Source organism: Saimiri boliviensis, chromosome 16 (genome assembly GCF_048565385.1).
Source record: "Saimiri boliviensis isolate mSaiBol1 chromosome 16, mSaiBol1.pri, whole genome shotgun sequence".
Classification (NCBI taxonomy): Eukaryota; Metazoa; Chordata; class Mammalia; order Primates; family Cebidae; genus Saimiri; species Saimiri boliviensis.
In genome coordinates, this window is record NC_133464.1 from 80343009 (window position 1) to 80364440 (window position 21432).

At 41.4% G+C, this 21432-nt stretch overlaps 1 protein-coding gene across 3 annotated transcripts in view; it reads left to right on the forward strand.

The window, feature by feature from the left end:
• Positions 1-21432, forward strand: part of FLT1 (fms related receptor tyrosine kinase 1) — a 196752-nt gene that overhangs the window by 43682 nt on the left and 131638 nt on the right. For all 3 annotated transcript variants that reach the window (XM_039473122.2, XM_074387903.1, XM_074387904.1), the window contains exons 4-6: positions 15170-15294; positions 19528-19690; positions 19805-19941. In XM_039473122.2, coding sequence (XP_039329056.1) covers positions 15170-15294; positions 19528-19690; positions 19805-19941 — 425 coding nt within the window. The remainder of the gene's footprint in view (positions 1-15169; positions 15295-19527; positions 19691-19804; positions 19942-21432) is intronic.

The window sequence follows — 21432 nt, forward strand, 5'->3', positions numbered from 1 at the left end:
TCTCAAGTTAAACATCAGCCCTCTGGGAAGCATCCTGGGTCCCCCCAAACTCGGGATGGTGCTCCTACTGACCTTTCATACAGGACTCACTTCTCACAAGCTCTAAGGACAGGACTGAGCCCATCCTGCTTACCGTGATAGCCCCAGGACCAGCACAGGGTCTAGTACACAGAAGGTGCTCCGTAAATCTTTGATAAATGAAAGAAACATGGATTTTAACTGTCTTAGTCTTACCTGACCCCCTTGACTTTAAAAAGGAAATTGAGGGCACACTGAGAAAATGAGATAAATCTGGGGACTAAAATCACATGTCTTGTGACTAAATCATGATCCCCAAATTTTCTGACACACTAGAGCAGTGAACAGGGATTAGCACAAGGAGATTTAACAGGAATACATGTAAAGGCCTGTATTTTAAACCCACTAACTACCCTAGTACTGGATTGGGGAAGCCATGGCTGAGACAGCACACATGCAAAAGACTTCAGACTTTTAGTTAACTTCATATTTACCGAGAGAATGTATCCAATCTTGGGATATATTAAGAAATATGTAGCACCTAGCCAGGTGCAGTGGCTCACGCCTATAATCCCAACACTTTGGGAGGCCGAGGCAGGTGGATCACTTGAGGTCAGGAGTTTGAGACCAGCCTGACCAACACGGTCAAACCCCATCTCTACTAAATACACAATTAACGGGGTGTGGTGGCACATGCCTGTAATCCCAGCTACTTGGGAGGCTGAGGCAGGAGAATCACTTGAACCTGGAAGGTGGAGGTTGCAGTAAGCTGAGATGGCACCATTGCACTCCAGCTTGGACAACAAGAGCGAAACTCCTTCTCAAAAAAAAAAAAAAAAAAAAGAAAGAAAGAAAGAAAATTATAGCACCCAGAATAAAGGTGGTGCCAGACTTATTGTTTAGTTTACACTTCAAGAGGGACATTAAAAATAGGAATTTCAAGCAAATTATTAATCCCTCTATACTTCATTGTCACCATCTTTAAAATGGGTGCCTCTTCATAGGGTTGTGAGCATTAAGTAATTTGATAATTTTGTTATTTTCATTGGCAAGGAACCATTGAAAGTACTGAAATAATTTAAAAATGCAAAGAACTGGGTGGAAAAATAGGGAACATGAAGGTGACAGTCTCCTTCAAAGTTCTCTTATGTGAAAAAGAGATTAAGCTTCGCCTTTATAATCCTAGATGGCAGAAAACTAAGAATTTCAGCTTCACTTAAGGAAACACTTTCTGACATGCAAAGCTGTCGCAAAGTAGAAGAAATTGTCCTGGGAGTGGTGAGTCCCCATGCATCTAGGAGGCAGGCACTTTTTGAGGCCTCAGGACCTTTCCACTGCTGGGATTCATTAAGTACCTGGTGTAGGTCACTATCACTTATTGATGTCCAGCTCAGGCTTGTTATTAATACATACATCAACTCATTTCATCATTGCAACAACCCCATGAGAGAAATTCCATTGTCAGTCTCCTTTACAGAAAAGTTGAAGAAATTCAATACCATGTTTAAGGTTGCATACTTTATAAATTATCCAGTCAAACCTTTGGGCTCAAGTCTGGTTGACTCCGAAGCCCCTGGTCTTTCTAACGTGTCCTTGCCTGGGTTGCCACCCCAACTCCCCTGGACCTTTGTGTACGTTATAAAATGGGAGAGAAGGGACAGGAGTGCATGCAGGGTTGTAAACCTGGAAGTATGCAGGCTGGATTCAGCTGGCACACATGTTTTGATTGGCAGGCACAGCACTTTTGGCTGCCAATGCTTAATAGCTAGAAGAGTTCACGTAAAAATGTCATTTCCTACTTATCTTTAAAAACTGGAAACACTAGCCACACTGGCCCATATTTCCACTTGGCAACAATGGGTTGCAGCAAGCAGTGACTGCCTGCTTCAGACATGGGCTCACGTTCCCAGCTGCCACCACGCCTCCTGTCCCACCTCCAGTTCCTCCGCTTGCTTGTATGCCTGGCCCCCCGGGGGGATATCAGTGTGCTACACCCAGTGTGAACATTTCAAGCAAACGCATAACTAATCATGAGTTTAGGAACAGGAAAGTGCCTGTCCCACATTCCAGATGAGGAAGCTGAGCCCTAGAGAGTCCCGTGGTGGCACAGGTCAACATGCAGCCCTTCAACAGAGCCTGCCTCCTGCCTCCCCTCACTGACTGGCCCCCTCCACGCCGCCACGCGCGCACACACACACAGCTATACTGGTGGAACGCGTTGGGGCTGCACTCTAGGAAAAGCCAGTGTCCCCGCTGCAGAGGAGTCTGACCAGGCATCCTCTGCACCTGAGAAGGAATTTCCTTCCCAGTCTCCAGAAAACATAACTGTTGGTATTTTTTATTTTTATTGTTATTTTTTTGAGACGGAATCTCTCTGTCGCCCACACTGGAGTGCAGTGGTGCAATCTCGGCTCACTGCAACCTCCGCCTCCTAGGTTCAAACGATTCTCCCACCTCAGCCTCCCGAGTAGCTGGGACTACAGGCACCTGCCGCCATGCCCGGCTAATTTTTCAAATTTTAATAGAGACAAGGTTTCACCGTGTTGCCCAGCCAGGTCTCGAACTGCTGGGCTCGGGCAATCCGTCCACCTCAGCTTCTCAAAGTGCTAGCCACCGCGTGAGCCACCGCGCCCGGCTGACTGTTGGTTCTGAGGAGGTCCTCACCAACTCCCAAAAAGTCCCCAGCACCTTACAGCAGAGAGAGCTAAGCAGAGTCTAATGAGTCAAGATCCATTCACATGGTGAGATCAGTCCCGTCGGAAAGCTCCATGTTATCTCTGTCTCCGCCCTCGTTTCTCCCACTGCGAGTGTGGGTATTTGAAGATGTGATTGTTGAGCTTGAGTCATTCAGGAGTATCAGGGCCAGATTGGATCTGGAAGCCTGAATTCAGTTTTGGCTCAGCCATTAATCGTATTCCGGTGCTTGTGGCAAGGTCTCTCCTCTTTGGGCCTCAGTTGCCTCATCTGTAACATGATAGGCATTATAAGGGTATCTTAAAAGTCCTTTTTAAAGTTTTATAGTGTTGTGATTCAGAGGCAGAGCTGGGAATAAATAATAGAACTTGGGACATGGCCAAAAATCTTAGGCGTAGAAAAAAGATTAATAGTAATCCATTAGAGATCTTTGCTTTTGCTTTTTCCTTCTTTTTCGCTTCCCTCCCTCCCTCCTTCCCTCCCTCTCTCTTTCCTTTGCACCCTGTCTCCCTCCTTTCTTCCCTCCTTCCCTTCTCCCTTTCTCTTTTCTTTTTTGCTTTTCTTCTGAGATGCCTCAACTTATCAAGATGAAGGTCTCTGACTGAGGTCAGTCATCTGGTGAAACTGCCAGCCAGCTTCGTGTGAATACCCAGAGAGCACAGAAAGCTGAGACCTTCTTGATCTTACGGCCCATCAAGCTTAAATCTAGCCAGCATTCCACTCTCACTGAGATCTTCAACTCACTTATCTAGATCTTAAATGTAAAATTTTAAAATGAGGTCCCTACTTCCCTTCAAGGCAGGTATCAGTACTTTTGCCTCTAATCAACATGAGCACTCTTGTGTGTGAGATGTGTGTGCTGTCTGCTCAGCTAGACCCTGAGGACTTGAGTCCAGGGACTGTCCGTGTGCACAGTGCTGGGTATATGATACGTCCTGATTTCACCTTTCTTGCTTGCTTCATCTTATATCTTCTCCATAAACATCTGTTGACAGTGTGCCTGGTGTCTGCCTCTGCTGGACGTTGGATCGAGGGGATCATTTATCCTGATCCCCTGCTGCTAGACACCCACATTCCAAAGAGCGTTCCAGGGGCCTTAGATGAAGCCAGAGGAGGAGAAAGGGAGCCGTATCCCTTTTCTCTCCTTTCTAGCTCTTCTCCTTTTCTCTGCTCTTGCTAGTCAATCTGCTGTTTTAAGTGGGGCAATGCAAAAAAACAAACAACAACAAAAAACAATGTCTTTCTTCTGAGGAAAGGCGGGTAGTAGGCAAAGGGCTCTTTTTTAGAAAGAGGCATTTATTTTTACCAAACAAAATAATATATTTTTTAATGTTTCATTTTCAAATGGCATCTTGAGTCTGAAACAATGACTTAGAAAAGTTTACCCTGCTCAAATAGAAATATTTGTGTAACATGTAAGTATCTGTCTAGATGGCAGAAACTAGCAACTGATTTTCTGATATTCCTAGGTCAGTCTTGGTGAGATCTTTTCATCACTTTTGAATTTGTATATGAATCCACCAACAGTGGTGACAGTTGCTATATTTTTAGCTAATACATTATAGTTGAGATTTTTATGATACTAATTTGGATAATGAGGATAGCTTACTAGGAGATATTAAATTGCACATTCCATGTGGACTATTACCCACACCCAAGTATTCCCATCTACGTGAAGGCAGAGATGTTTCATTATGCTACCTGCTGAACTGAGGCTGCCAAGAAAGAAGTGAAGGGTATTTTTTTTCTTCTTAGAGACAAGGTCTTGCTCTGTTGCCCAGGCTGGAGTGCAGTGCCATTGCAACCTTGAACTCCTGGGCTTCAGTTGATCCTCCCATCTTAGCCTCCCGAGTAACTGGTCTTATAGGTGCGTACCACCATGCCCAGCTAATTTTTTAAACTTTTTGTAGAGATGGGGTCTCACTCACTGTGTTGCCCAGGCTGGTCTCAAACTTTTAGCCTCAAGCAATCCTTCTGCCTTGGCCTCCTAAAGTGCTGGGATTACAAGTGTGAGCCACCACGCCCAACTTTGAAAGACATATTTAAAATCATCATGATTCTATCACAGGGGAAAATTTTATTTTTTGTGAGTGGCCCAAACTGGATGTGGGAGGCGAGTGGGAGAGAAATGCTGCAAAGACTCTTAAGGTGAGGAATTTACCCTGGGTGATCTGGAGGAACCATTCCAACTCAGCCAGCTCAGGAAACAGTGAATCATCATTTCTAGGGAAGAGACTAAACATCTCTTTTCATTCAAACTAAGTTTTATTGAGATATAATTTACATATCACACCCATTTAAAGTGATGAATCAGTGGTTTTCAGCATACTGACAGATATATGCAACCATCATCATCACAGTCAATTTTAGAACATTTCATTGCCTCAAAATAAACTCCATAGGTTTTAGCTATCCCTTCTTATCCCCCACATCTCCCCAGACCTAAGCAAACACTAACCTACTTTCTGTTCCTATAGATTTGTCTCTTATGGATATTTCATATAAATAGAATACATAATTTGTGGTCTTTTGTGACTAGTTTCTTTCACTCAGCATAATATTTTTGAGTTTCTTTCATGTTGTATCATGTATCAGCACTTGATTTCTTTCTATTGCTGAATAATATTCTATTGTATGGACATATCACATTTTAGCTATCCATTAATCAACTGATAGACATTTGAGTTGTTTCCACCTTTTGCCTATTATGAATAGTGCTACGATAAACATTTGTGTACAAGCTTTTGTGTGGACGTAAGTTTTCATTATCTTGGGTAGATACCTAGGGGTGGAATTGTGGGTAATATGGTAACTCCATGTTTAACTGTTTGAGGAACTGCTAGACTGCTTTCCAAAGTGGCTGCACTTTACATTCCCACCAGCAGTGGATGAGAGTTCCAGTTGTTCCACATCCTTGTCAACACTTGTAATTATGTCTTTTTTATTATAGCCATTTTAGTGGGTATAAGGAGAATCTCATTGTGGTTTTGATTGGTATTTCCATGATGGCTTATGATGTTAAGTATCTTTTCATTTGCTTATTCACTGCTTGTTTATCCTCTTTGGGGAAATGTCAGTTCAGATCCTTTTCCCATTTTTAATTGGCTTGTCTTTATTAATGAGTTGTAGAGGTTCTTCAACTTTTTATTATTTCATATAATTGTATAGTATATATTTTGTATGTAGTTTATATGTAGTTTTCAAAGTATAAGTTGTATATACTTCTTTTGTTAAATATATTCCTAAATACTTTATTCTTTTTGATGCTGTTATAAACAAAATTGTTTTCTTAATTTTGTGTTCAGATTGTTCATTGCAAGTGTATAGTAATATAATTCATTTTTGTACATTGATCTTATATCCTGCAATCTTGCTGAACTCATTTATTAATTCTAATAGGTTTTTTTTAGTGGATTCCTTAGCATTTTGTAACATCATGTCATCTGAAAATAGAGACTGTTTTCCAAATGCCTGCACCATTTTGATCTTCCCAATCTGGATTATTTTCTTGCCCAATTCCTCTGGCTAGAACCTCTAGTACACTGTTGAATAGAAGCAGGGAGGGTGGACAACCCTGTTTTATTCCTGATGTTAGGGGAAAACATCCAGTGTTTCACCATTAAGCATGATGTTAGATATAGGGTTTTTGTAAATGCCATTTATTACGTTGAGGAAATTCAGTGCAATTCCTACTTTCCTGAGTGTTTTCATCATGAAAGGAGCTTGGATTTTTGTCAGATCCTTCTTCTACCATGTAAACATTTTCATGTGGGTTTTGGTTTTTATTTTGTTGATATGATATAGTAATTACATTGATTTTTGGATGTTAAACCAGTCTTGCATTCCTGAAAACAATTCCACTTGGGCATTGTATACAATTCTTTTTATATGTTTCTGAATTCAGTTTGCTAGTATTTTATTGAGTTTTTGCAGCTATATTTTTAATAGATATTGGTTTGTAGTTTTCTTGTGATGTCTTTGGTTTTGATGTCAGGATAAACCTAGCCTCATAGAATTATTTGGAAAGTTTCTCCTTCTATTTGTTGGAAAAGTTTGTGAAAAATTGGTATTAGTTCTTTTTGTTTGGTAGAATTGACTTGCTATCTGGGCCCTGGCTTTCCCTCGTGAGCAGTTTGTTATTGTTGTTGTTACTAATTCAGTCTCTTGTTATAAGTCTATTTGGGTTGTCTAATTATTGTTGAGTTTGTTTCAGTAGTTTGTGACTTTCTAGGCATTTGTCCATTTCATCTATGATCTAATTTACTGGCATATAATTATAATATTCCTTTGTATTGCTTTTTAATTTATAATTTTAATAGCAATGTCTACTGTTTCATTTTTTTTTAGTCTTGCTCTGTCGCCCAGGCTGGAGTATAGTGGCATGATCTTGGCTCATTGCAACCTCTGCCTCCTGGGTTCAAGCGATTCTCCTGCCTCAGCCTCCAAGCTGGGATTACAGGCACCTGCCACCATGCCTGGCTAATTTTTGTACTTTTAGTAGAGATGGGGTTTCACCACATTGGCCAGGCTGGCCTTGAACTCCTGATCTCAGATGATCTGCCCACCTCGGCCTCCCAAAGTGCTGGGATTACAGGCATAAGCCACTACACCTGGCCCTTTTTAATTTCTGAATCTAGTAATTTGAGTCTTGTTTCTTTTTTTCTTGGCTTGTCTGGCTTAAGGTTTATTCGTTGTGTTCATCTTTTCAAATAACCAGTTTTTGGTTTAGAAAATTAGTGAAACTGGCTGGGCGTGTGGCTCACACCTGTAATCCTAGCACTTTGGGAGGCCGAGGCAGGTCAGGAGTTTGAGACCAGCCTGGCCAAGATTGTGAAACTTTGTCTCTACTAAAAATACAAAAATTAGCTGAGCACAGTGGCAGGCACCTGTAATCCTAGCTACTCGGAAGGCTGAGGCAGGAGAATCGCTTGAACCTGGGAGGAGAAGGTTGCAGTGAGCTGAGATCATGCCACCATACTCTAGCCTGGGTGACAGAGCAAGACTCTGTCTTAAAAAAAAAAAAAAAAAAAAAAAAAAAAAAGGAGACTGGGTGCAGTGGCTCATGCCTGTAATCCCAGCACTTTGGGAGGCTGAGGTGAGTGGACCACAGGGTCAGGAGTTTGAGACTAGCCTGACCAACATGGTAAAACCCCATCTCTACTAAAAATACAAAAATTAGCCAGGCATGGTGCCGTGCACCTGTAATCCTAGTTACACAAGAGGCTGAGGCAGGAGAATCGCTTGAACCTGGGAGGTGGAGGTTGAGGTGAGCCGAGAGTGCACCATTGCACTCCAGCCTGGGTGACAGAGCAAGACTCCATCGCAAGTAAAAAAAAAAGAAAAAAGAAAATTAGTGAAACTAATTTACTCTGTTGTTTTGCATTCTCTTTCATTAATTTCTACTATAATCTTTATTATTTTTTCCTCTATGCTTCCTCTAGGTTTAGTTTACTGTTCTTTACCTAGGTGGAAGTTTAGGTTATTGATTTGTGATGTTTCTTCTTTATCAATATAAGCATTTATAGCTATACATTTCCCTCTAAATACTGTTTTAGCTTCATCCCCTAAGTTTTACTATGCTGTGTCTTCATTTACATTCATACCAAAGCATTTTCTAATTTCTTTTTTAATTTCCCCTCTGACCCACTGATTATTTAGGAATGTGTTAATTTCCACATATTTGTAAATTTTTCACATTTCTATTATTGATTTTTAATTTCATTCCACTGTATTCAGACACAATAGTTTGTATTATTTCTATCCTTTTAAATTTATTGATGTTTGTTTTATGGTCTAGCGTATGGCCTATCTTGGAAAATGCTCTGTGTATACTTGAGGAAAATATATGCCCTGCTGTGATGGATGAAGTGTTCTGTAGATTTCTATGGATGTCTGTTGGGTATAGTTGGTTAGTAGCGTTGTTCTGGTGTTTTATTGCCTTTTAAAAATCTTGTTTCCATTTGTTCTATCCACTTTTTTCTGAAATGGAGTCTTGCTCTGTCACCCAGGCTGGAGTGCAGTGGTACAATCTCAGCTCACTGCAACATCTGCCTTCTGGGTCAAGTGATTCTCCTGCCTTAGCCTCCCGAGTAGCTGAGACTTCAGGCATGCATCAAGGTGCTGGCTAATTTTTGTATTTTTAATAGAGATGGGGTTTTGCATGTTGGCCAGGATGGTCTTGAACTTGAACTCCTGCCCTCAAGTGATCCACCTGCGTCAGCCTCCCAAAGTGTTGGGATTACAGGCATGAGCCGTCGTGCCCAACGCACTATCCAGTCTTGAAAGTAGGATATTGAAATCTTCATCTATTATTGTTGAACTTTCTATTTCTCCCTTTGATTCTGTCAGGTGTAAACACATTGCTTCATGTTTTTACTGCTCTGTTATTAAGTGCATATACGTTTTTAATTGTTATATCTTCCTCAAGGATTGACCCTTTTAATATTATCAAACACCCCTCTCTATCTTCACTAACCATTTCCTCACTATGCATTTCTTATTTAAAAGCCTATTTTATCTGATGTTAGTATAACCACTCCAACTTTCTTGTGATGCTCTGAAGCTCTGTTTTTTTTGTTTTTTTTGTTTTTTGTTTTTTTGAGATGGAGTTTCCCTCTTGTTACCCAGGCTGGAGTGCAATGGCACGATCTCGGCTCACCACAACCTCCGCCTCCTGGGTTCAGGCAATTCTCCTGCCTCAGCCTCCTGAGTAGCTCGGATTACAGGCATGTGCCACCATGCCCAGCTACTTTTTTTGTATTTTTAGTAGAGACGGGGTTTCACCATGTTGACCAGGATGGTCTTGATTTCTTGATCTCGTGATCCACCCACCTCGGCCTCCCAAAGTGCTGGGATTACAGGCTTGAGCCACCGCACCCGGCCCTGAAGCTCTGTTTTGAGTTGTCAATGGCTTTGATGGGCAGTGTAAGTCAGTGAAGAACCTGCCTCTTTTCTTTTCTTGCTCATATTTCAAATAAAATATTTTACCAATCAGTACATTTTCCCTGAGTATTACTTTGGATCTGTATGATGTGAAAACCTTTATGTCTAGATCGAACCCTTTTCATAGGATTGGTTAATTCATTTTTTATCTTCTCCACTTCATCTCCAATAAATGAAAATAATACCCTCCTTTAAAATGACTAGGTGTCCTCATATCAGGAGAAAAATGCAATTAAAAGAAAGGCAACCAGGAAAAAGTTTATAGAAACCATAAATGTGTACATGTGCTAGAAAACAACATGTTTACTCTTGAGCTCTTCTTCAAGTCAGAAGCCCTAAATTATGGACATTGTTTACTTGCTCTGAACCCAGCAGACAAACTCCCAGGTAATGCCAGTTGGAAATGGAATCAATTGAGGATAACATGTGGGGGCCACTATGTCTATATGCTTCAGTGTGCCAGCATGATTACAGATTTCAAAAGGAAAAAACACAATTCAAAAATAGACATCATTCCATTCTGAGCAAGGGTCTTTGTTTGATCTTTCTCTATGTCTGAGCCCGCTTGTTGTCCTGAAGGATAGGTGACAGCCCAGATACTCCCAGTGGGTGAGAAAACCTCATATTCTGTGCCAGTTTCCGGTCACCTCTTTGAGCTCTAATAGTTCAGAGAGGTGAGGGCAGTGTGACCTCCACCTAGCTGAGTGTTGGCATGAGTCCCTGGTAACAGTGTGTCTGAGCTGCCAGTACATCAGCAGTCTTTGGAGCAGCTCTTCCTCACTCTTTCAACAACCAGCCAATTTGGTCTCAGGAAATCACTCTGCAGTGCTGGCTGGGATTGGAAGTCATTTTTAATTTTGTGACAAAGACAAATGTGTCCTACGGGAGTAGTAAGTGGTTTTACTGCTGATATTAATGGAACCGTGACCCCTTCTGTATCTATGGTCCTACAAAACAAAATGTTTGTATTATTATATGTCAGGCAAATTCATTCTTAGCCCTTCCTTGAAGTAAATTGCGGAGGAAATATACTATTAATAAGCCCAGAGAGTATTGTTTGTTTGTGTGTGTGTGTGTGTGTGTGTGTGTGTGTATCTACAGTCACGTGCTCATTTGCAAACACAGTGGATTTATAACTGTTGACTATCACACAAATGATGTGTTTTGCATTGTGTTTGAATGGACATAAATCACTGAAGTTCTGATACCTTTGGATAGAATTTCAGTGGGCCCATTGCTGAAATTGGTATTGGCTTTTAAAGGTTAATAGCTGTAGTAAAATTTAAGTGTTTGGGGGATCCACAGTACCAAAGGGAAAGAAGAAATTCAAGGACATATTGAATTAACCTTTCCTAGTTTTATTTGGGATTGTTATTAATTAGTCTATAAGCAACTACACTGATTTTATTATCTCCTGTAGGAACATTTTGTGCCAGTGCCCTTTGTTGAAAATGGTCACTTAAGGAGACAGTAAATTAAATACGAAGATTTACAGTTGAGTTAAATGAATTAAACCGTTTCTTAGTGTTTGTGTTTATCTTGGGAAACACAAAAGAAAAAAATGTAGACTCACAAGAGGAAGGAAAAGAATGATCAAATCCCAACAGTCCATGGCTGAATATCTAACTCAGCAACTTTATTTAAAGGGGGAATTTAATGCTGATAAGAAATCCTTCCCTATCTGATTAACTATTTCTCTCTGCATATTTTACTGCACCCATTCAGATTTCCTACTAAACACGTAAGTTTATTAACTGTGACACTTAATGTCTCATTCTATTATAGAGGATGGAACTCAGGTAAATCAACTAAACACGTAAGTTTATTAACTGTGACACTTAATATCTCATTCTATTATAGAGGATGGAACTCAGGTAAATCAAGTGCAAAATTTATAGTTTTCCTTAACCAAAAATGTATGGAGCTTTATCATTTGAGTTTTAAGTTTAATAATTAAAAATATTACTATAAAATAATGTATGACCATTCTAGAAAGACTGACAAATACGGAAGAAGATAAATAAGAAAATGACCATAATCCATAAAGTCACACCCAAAGATAGTCATTGTTAACTTTTTTGGGGGCAGAGAAGGGATCTTGCTATGTTGCTCAGGCTGGTCTCAAACTCTTGGCCTCGAGTGATCCTCCTGCCTCAGCCTCCCAAAGTGCTAAGACTGCAGGTGGGAACCATTGAACCTGGCTGTTAAAACTTTACTATATTTGTTTCCAATCCTTTTTTCTATGCCACTATATCAATATATATTTATATTTTTAATAGTTAAGATAATGAGTATAATTTGTGATTTTCATATCTACCTCCTGGTACCATTAGCAAATCTGGTTGGGTCTGCAACAGCTCGATCCTTGCCTCCTTGGAAGAAAGAATTCAGCCAAGAGTAGAAGTAGGTGTAAGACAGGGAGAGACCAAGGCAAGTTTTGCAGCAGGAGTGAGAGTTTACTAAAAGTTTTAGAGCAGGAATGAGATGAAGCAAACTACACTTGGCAGAGGGCCAAGCAGGCAACTTCAGAGATTCAACGGTTTGCGTTGGTTCTCCCCTAATTTTTCCTTTGGGACGGGCTGTCCACATACACAGGGGCCTGCCAGCACTTGGGAGGGGCTGCATGTGCAGTGTGTTTACTGAAGTTGTGTTTACGCTCACTTGAGGTGTTTTTGCCTTTACCAGTTGAGCATTCCCAGGGGAAGGTCATATACCGGTTAAACTCTGCCATTTTGGCTCTGAGTGTGCATGCTTGCCCACCTTAGATCTTATCAGGAAGCTGCTGATCACCAACTTCCAGTGTTTTCTATCTGTTGGGAGACTGTCTCTGGTACCAGCTGTGACCAATTATTATTTTAGAAAGGCAGTTTAATAACCACCTCACTATCACCTGATGGTCACCTGACATTCTTGGGAGGATGGGTCCTCTCCTGCCCCACTCATGTCTGCCTAATTGCCAACTCTAACACTAACCCTCTTTGTCCATAAGTTCAAATGACTCATAATAATAATAAAAAGAGAACAACTAACTATTTGCCAGGCACCATTCTAAGTACTTTACGTATGTTAATTCATCTCTACCATAGCCCTTTGACATAGATTTTACAGATGAAGCACAGTGTCTAATGATTTCCCCAAGGTCTCACAGTTACGCAGGACCACAGCCAGGATTAAACCTAGGATTTGAGGTGTGCTCTGAATGACCATGATCTGGTGCTTCCCTCTGACTCAAAGCCTGCCCCAAAGCCTGCTCTCACACCCCATCCCTTGGTGATCAACTCCTTTTCAGAATTTCTCCAATGCTATACAGTACCACGAGACACTTACTTTCCCAATGAACATGTGGAAATCAGCCTTTTTCTCTGAAAAACCATTGTCACCTGCTGACAGCCCTTTCTATGGGGGACTTCAAGAGAAGGGAGCCAGAGGTTCAGCCTTCAGGGCGCTGCAGGGGAAGGAGATCTGGATTGGAGGCAGAAGTAACTGGCCTCCAGGCCTAGCTACATCCATCTAGACAACTCACTTCACCTGTTTGTGCCTCTTTTCTCATCTGTAAAATGACAGGGTTGGATACCCATTCACTCATTCATTCAGTACACATGAGACAGAGACAAATACAATCCATTTCCTCTCCTCTGGTAATTCATCATCCAAGGAGTACCCAGAGGAAAAAAAAAAACTGCGGTTCTGTGGACCATGTTATAACAGAATCAATGGGAACACTGGGAGAGTATCTAAGGTGGGCTAGAGTGGAAAAGGGTGCAGGAAGGAAGGGGGCTGGCAAGGCTGCCCAGAGGATGAGTGGGAATTATTAACATATAGGTGCCAAGGGCCACACAAAATGGGCTGTGCTGAAAGCGTCTGTTTAGGGCTCACATCTGTGCCTCCATGCCACACTGTCATGCACAAAACTATCCCATCTTCAGCAGGCTGAAGCAATGGCCCACGTTTTTTTCTTTTTTGGCTTAAAACTACAGAAATGTGTTATCTCACAGCCCTGGAAACTTTAAGTCTGAAGTCAAATCATTAGGGCCATGCCCCTTCTGCAACTCGCAGGAGAACCCTTCCTCGCCTCCCCTGCATGCTGGTGGCTGCCCCCAGTCCTTGGCACTCTGGCTTGGTGCTGCCTCACACCTGTCTCAGCCTCTGTGCACATAGTGCAGGTCTGCACACCCCGTCTGTCTTCTGGTGGCTGCCTTCTTGTAAGGATGCTAATCATACTGGATCAGGAGCCCTCCCTTACTTAGCTTAAGTAATTACATTTGCAACAACCCTGTTTTCAAATGAGGTTACGTTCAGAAGTATGGGGGGTTCGGACCTCAGCATATCATTTTGGGAGGATACAGTTCTACCATAATGATCACTGTAGCCACCATCTAGTCTAGGCAACCATCGCTTGCTTACTGCTTTTATTTCTGTCCAATTCATTTTCCATTCAGCATCCTGAATGAGCTTCGTAACCCGCAGACCTGAGACAGGACCAGCAAGCAGGTGGGAGCCTGGTTGGTTCTTTCAGATCCAGATGGAGAGAGTTAACACAGGACTTCTTTCTATTTAGTATATAAGGCCGGAGCCACGGGGAGTTGATCAGAACATAAAGACTCCTGAAGTGATCGTTGCCTGAAGATGTCAATAGATTCCCGAGGGCAAGGGCGGGGCAGACTGAGAATGTTTCTAAAAGGATCTGGGGCTCATTCTGGTTCCCTGAGGAGTTACAGGGAAGCTGAACAGGTGTTTGAATCCTCTTTGCCTCTCAGACTGGTCAAAGGCCATACTTTTTAAGGAAGTACTGGTGCTTAAAGTCTTTTCCAGACTTCTCTGCAGTCACTTGCACATACTTTGCTATTAGCAGGTAAGTAGCGCATACTAAAGAAACAGGCCTAATATACATATGAAATAAATGCAGCATTCAACACAGCTTTTCCTGCCTGTTCCCCTCCCCCTAAGCAGCTCAGACCTTCTCATTCATTATTATTGGCCTCTAAGGAAAGGTCTAGAAAATCTTTAAGTCATGCTTCTGTCATTCAAATGATAATCCTCTCCCCAACTTGCACTTGCTAGACTTCTGCATCACCTGGAATTTTCCAAAGAGAGTTGACTTTCGCCACTGCATCGATGCCCTTTGAGCACTTACAAAGGCTCTGGAGGGAGCTTCCTGGGGCACTTAGCATAGCTGTGGTGAGAAATGTATGCAGAATTTTCTCCTTTCTCTCTTACTGCATTTTTAGGCTTTTTTCCCACAGTGGTCCCCCATGTCACAATTGCATATTAGGGTATCAGGGCAGTCTGATCAGAGGCCAACAACAGAATAAGAAATTAGGCTTTATTAGGGAAGCTTTCTTTTTCTAGATAGAAACAGAGTGGGCCAAGTGCAGAGACAAAGATATGAACGTGTGGATGACATTAAGGGTGAAAGATGTGACTGTGCCAGTGCCTGCATTACCTCACCAGCTACAGTGTCTAGATGCTTGCAGGTCAATCGTTTATATATTGTTTTCATTTTATTCTCATTCAGATACAGGTAGACCTTTCGTAGAGATGCACAGTGAAATCCCCGAAATTATACACATGGCTGAAGGAAGGGAGCTCATCATTCCCTGCCGGGTTACGTCACCTAACATCACTGTGACTTTAAAAAAGGTAAACTTGAGCATTGCTACTCTCAGAATACTTTTACTGCAAATGAGCATAATAAAGTTTTACTTGTTTTCTCTTTCTGGAATAATTTCCTTACAGACATCTGGGCTTCTCAGCAGACTTTTCCTGTAACATCCTTTTACTATAAGGACTAGTGCTAGCAGTTATGCCAATGCATGTGGTTAAAGAGAATAAAATGATAGTGTATTAAGCATAAATCTATGTGAGCAATGAAAGAAATGAAGTTGTGAAAAATTTTATGGTACAGCCACAAACCCAATTGTGTGCGAATGTGAGAAAAATCGGTTTTGCTGCTTACACAAATTAATAACTTTGCAGAGAGTGGATCATCTAGATCAGGCATCCCCAAACTTTTTACACAGGGGGCCAGTTCACTGTCCCTCAGACCGTTGGAGGGCCGCCACATACTGTGCTCTTCTCACTGACCACCAATGAAAGAGGTGCCCCTTCCTGAAGTGCGGCGGGGGGCCGGATAAATGGCATCAGGGGGCCGCGGTTTGGGGACGCCTGGTCTAGATTACTGCAGAGAAGATGGAATGTCAGCGAGGTGCACAATTATCCAGCCATTGACATGATCTGTCTTTATGCATTAGGAGCCACTACCTTTGGTTTGAACTGGCAAGTTCCTTGGTAAAAAAAGGCCTGTCTCCTGCTGAGCACCTAAACTTCATCTCTTAGGGGGGAAAAAAAGTGGGAGAGCAAAGAAGGCCATACATGAGACTTTTCTTCATATTATATTGTAAACTGTACATATGGAAAGGAAAAAGATTTAGGGTAGAAGCTAATAAAAACAGAAACGAAACATACGACATTCTAGCTAATTAATCAGCATTAAGAGTTAGGAGTATACCAGGACTCAAAATTGGATAACAACTGCCCAAATGGAAAACTATGCTAAGTTCTGAGAGCTTAGAACTTTAAGACAAAAAGTCAAGGCCGCCCCAGGGCAGCACCTCACACAGCGCATCACACAGCAGGCACTCAGGAAGTGTCTGGTGTTGGCAGTGGTGGCAGTCAGGCTGGAAAAGTTTAGAGAATGATTTTCAGTATCACCCATCGACCCAGAGTCCTGTGATGTGGTAGAGGAGTCTCCTTGTCCCCTTCCCTTGCGTTCACTGTCTTGGGTTGTTATTCATGTAAGCCCTCAATGTAGTCCCAGAGACATATTTTGGCCTCCATTACATTTGTGTGCCTCTGCCAAGAATTAGAAAGTCGTTATCCAGCAGAGCTGGAAACACCAGAGGAGGAGTCAAACTCCTCAGTTGGTCAAGATAAAAACACTCTGGTTCCCAGAGTGTCAGGTACTTCCCCAGGTCATACTGAGCATGTGAGCCAATATCTTGCCTTCTCATTCAGTGTTCCTGCCATCCTCCTTGAGTCGTCTAGTTTGTATAGGAGAAAGACAAGGGTGCTTAAGAGCAGAGGCTGGTGCCACACTGCCTGCACTCTGACCACACTGCCACTCGTCACTGGGCAAAATAACGAGTCATCAAACCTCTCTCCACCTCACTTTCCCCGTCTGAGGAACGGAGTGATGACAGTAGTACCACCTCACATTGCTGTCAGAAAGGTTACGTCAGGTGATATATGGAAAGCACTTAGAACAGTATGTAAGTACAAGATAAGCCCTATTCAAGAATTAGCTTCAGCATTATTTAACAGTTTAATAACCAACACTGTACTGGATGTACTACCAAGTCATGTTTTCAGTAGCATGGCACTCTCCCCTTAGTTATCTGAGATAATTATTGCTATATGATTAACATGGAAAACACCATGCGGAGAGGGAAACTTTCTCTTTCATGCGAGCGCTAATGCAGATGGGTCTTTCGGTCATCAGGAGCATTCCAAAATTCCCATATAAAAATCTGGGGCTGGTGGGAGTCTATTTACTCTGTTTTTCTGCCCAAGGTCTGCAGTGCACAATTTAAAAAGAAAGAAAAAGAAGTAAAATTTTAACAGGGATTTTGGTTTGGCACATATATACTAAAAATATTCTAACCTATGATATATTTCTGCTGACATGAAGTTAATATCTTTCCCTTTCATTTCTCTTATTGTCTCTTTTCTTCTAATTTTCTGTCCCCTCCCTCTCCTCTTCACATGCCTGCTTTGGCAGAGCCATGGTCAGCTGCAGACAGAACTTGCTGCCCAGGGCTTCCTTTCGAGGCTGAGATCCGCCTACTGACTGATCTGCCTACAATTCTTACACATGCGGTGATGGCCACAGATGATAGGCTACACAGTCTTTTACTGCTTTAGAGCTTGTCAGCTAAATGTAAAGTTACTTTGTCAATGGAATACTACTGACAGTTGTAATGGATAGATGAGAGTAAGAGAAACACTTTAAAGGAAATTTTAGCATTTTTTTAAGTGGTGCTGAGGAAGTCTGTCTGCAAACCTTTCTTTTAGATTCAGCGCATGCTTGTTTTCACTTATTTGTGAAGTACCATAGATTTCAGCCCCTTACTTAAATTTTTCTGGGTTTTTTCCTTTGTTTGCACTAAATTAGAAGAGAAGATTCTTTTCCCCATGGAATGCATTCCTAACATTTACAGGTAGCATCTTGATTTATTAAAGCATGAAATGAATCCTGTAATTGCTTTAAGTTCTTCATAAACAGGATGTAATTAATTTCAAACCCAAGGAACACTGATAACACATACAGATGTAGGCATAGTCTCCGGAAGAGAGGTGTTAGTGGCTTCTGGACTAGAAATTTCTGCCATAATATCACAAACCCAGATCAGCTCCTTCAGCAAACAGTAGAAATAAATGATCACTAGCTAGAGAGAGGGATGTCAGGTGTACTTTGTAAAAGGCAATAGAAAATGTTTCAAGCTTCTTTATGGCTGTTTGGTATTTCCTTTATAATCTGTTGGGGTAAAGTCATTTGGTTTTTTCCCCCCTTTTCAACTGGGAATAAGTAATAGTGGTAGTTGGAGTCTACCACTACTGAAATCGGGCTGGCAACCTGGCATCAAGGGAATTTGACTGGGCCATGTAATGGAGCCATGACCCTTTATAAATAAAGTTTAATCCCAAGGCAGACTGTTCATCTTGTAGTCTTTAAGCGTTAGGTTCTTGATGTCAGAAGACGGCATAAGGAGAAAGTTAAATCGTAGATTATTTTCTTCTGTTTGGACTCACCATGCTTGGGAATACTTCTAAGCATTAGAGAGCGTTTCATTCATTGCAGACTCTGACCTTCAAGCTCCTCCTTCACCATCAGCAGCTTCAGCTTCTGGGAATTTCCCTCCCTGAGGCAGAGCTGATGCCTTCCTTGTGATGCAGCAGGATTCTCAGAATGACAACCCCAGTGAATGCCAAGTTAATGTTATGAATCTTGGAGGACCTGCAATTATTTATACTCTTTTGAAGACAGCCACTTCTTTAATAAACCATGCAAAATGGGAGGACAAGCTATGGCTTGTTAAAAGCTCTGGATGATGAAGACAAATGAGACTAATCTGGCAGCCCCAGTAGAAAAAATGCTCATTGGTTTCTCTTTCTATTTTTTTTTTTTTTTTTTTTTTTTTTTTTTTTTTTTTCCTGAGATGGAGTTTCGCTGTTGTTGCCCAGGTTGGAGTGCACAGGTGCGATCTCGGCTCACTGCAACCTCCGCCTCCCGGGTTCAAGCGATTCTCCTGCCTCAGTGTCTCGAGTAGCTGGGATTACAGGCATGTGCCACCATTCCCAGCTAATTTCTGTATTTTTAGTAGAGGCAGGGTTTTACCATGTTGGACAGGCTGGCCTCGAACTGCTGATCACAGGTGATCTGCCCACCTCGGCGTCCCAAAGTGCTGGAATTACAGGCGTGAGCCACCACGCCTGGTCTATTAATTGGTTTCTCTACTGAGGGTCTGACCACATTATTATGAAGATTCCCAGAGGCCAAAGAGTTATGGGCTCCCACTAAAAGTCTGACGTGACAACTAGGTCTATCCTGGGTAGATGCCACTTATTGCCAAGGCTGATATTACATTATCTAATTACTATAATTTATCATAATGCAATTATCTTTTGCTATATGCAAAGAAAAGGCAAGAACCAATTATAACAAACTAGAGTTTTTAACCTAGTTTGTTATAAGCAAACTACAGAGTTTCACTATTTTCGTTTAGATGAAAAATCATGTTTTCACAAACTGCTAGTGAAACAGTATTGCCAACAGTGCTAACAGGACCTTGTTAACGCATGTCTCTTCCTTTTCAGTTTCCACCTGAACCTCTGATCCCTGACGGAAAACGAATAATCTGGGACAGTAGAAAGGGCTTTATCATATCAAATGCAACATACAAAGAAATAGGGCTTCTGACCTGTGAAGCAACAGTCAATGGACATTTGTATAAGACAAACTATCTCACACATCGACAAAGTAAGTGATACTTCAAAAGCATGCTTCAAAGGCATGAACGTAAGCCGAAGCACATTGTATTTTATCTGCATAATGAAATCTTAATTAAAAATAATTTCTGTCTTATGCTTGCAGCCAATACAATCATAGATGTGCAAATAAGCTCACCACCCCCAGTCAAATTACTTAGAGGGCATACTCTGATCCTCAACTGTACTGCTACCACTCCCTTGAACACAAGAGTTCAAATGACCTGGAGTTACCCTGATGAAGTGAGTGACCCATTTTTCTATTTCTTCTGCAGGGCAGTATTTTCAGCAAGTGAGATCCCGCGGGGTTTTTGAGATGGGAAAAATCAGAAAATCCTGACTCCTGTGGCAGTGTTAGTCAATAAAGAAGCTTTGGGTTTGGTTCAAGTGCTTTCTTTGCCTGGCATTTCATGAGTGTGATATGCATAGATACTGTCTTTTGATGTCTGGGAGTTTTGTTTTGAACAGTGTAGTCGTATTTTGATTGCATGATTCTAGGTGGAAAAAAAGGGATTGTTTCATTCTTGGAAACTATTCTGTAGGATTTAGAGATGAGAGGGAAATTTATCACTAAATGCCAGGCAGGGACTGCCTTTTGTAACAACAACAACAACTTTCCAGGAGGCTGTCTCTGTTAACGCATTCATTTAAGATACTGGCAGACAGTCAGGCACCTGATTGGAGCATGTTTGGAAAAGATATTACAACCTAGCCATCCAATATTCCATTTGTTAAGTGTCAGGGGAGCAATTCTGTCCTTCAGAAAAATGAGAAGAATGAAGACTGAGTTGGGTTCCCTTATTCAAATCGAACATCCTTGCAAACAATAACTTTTAAAAATGTATGGATGGGGAAACCATGATAAACTGTTATGGAAATTTTGACAGTAGTTCCAGTTCCTTGTGTGTCAGCATGATTTATGCGGCATATCTCAAGTACAATCATTTGTTATGTCATTCGGATTGCCCAATTACAAAGTCAATTTATGATTAAATTATGCATCAACCCCAAGCTACTGTTATTTTTCATTGACATTTCTTGCCATGGAAATGGAATAACTTAGCAACAAAAACATGTAACAGGTGCCCTGTAGGGACACATTGAAGACTTATCAGTCATAAACTATTTTCTAGGAGTGGTATTGTTTCATTTAAATAAAAATGATATGGCTTGTAGCAATATTTTCTTGGTTTTAATAGAAATCAAATATTCTCAGTAACTGCCAAGAGGGAAGAAACTTTTATCCTGCCAGCATTGCTACTGTAAGAGTATCTACAGTACATCTATTAAATGCTAATAATCTTCTAAAACAGCACTGTCCAACAGAACTTTCTGTGATGGAAATATCCTGTATTGGTGTTCTGGTATGGTGCCACTAGCCACATATGGCAGATGAGAAATTGAATGTGACTAGTGTGACTGAGGAAATGAATTTTTGATTTTGTTTAATTTTAATAGCCACATGTGGCTGGTGGCTGCCGTACTGGGCAAAGCAATTCTAAAACACAGGATGAGTTCTTTCCCAAGTCAGAAGCAATACCAGTGTTACTCAACTTGGCAAAGGAAGAAGTAGTACCTGTATAAATAGAGCAGCAGAAAGCTCCCTCAGTCTGTCATGTCAGGGGACTGGTTCTCTGACTTTTGATAGCGGCAACTGACTTTTCTCTCTGGTTATTGCTGAGAATGAAGAAAATGGTCTCAACATGTATCTGTCCGTTCCAACAGGGAAGTAAA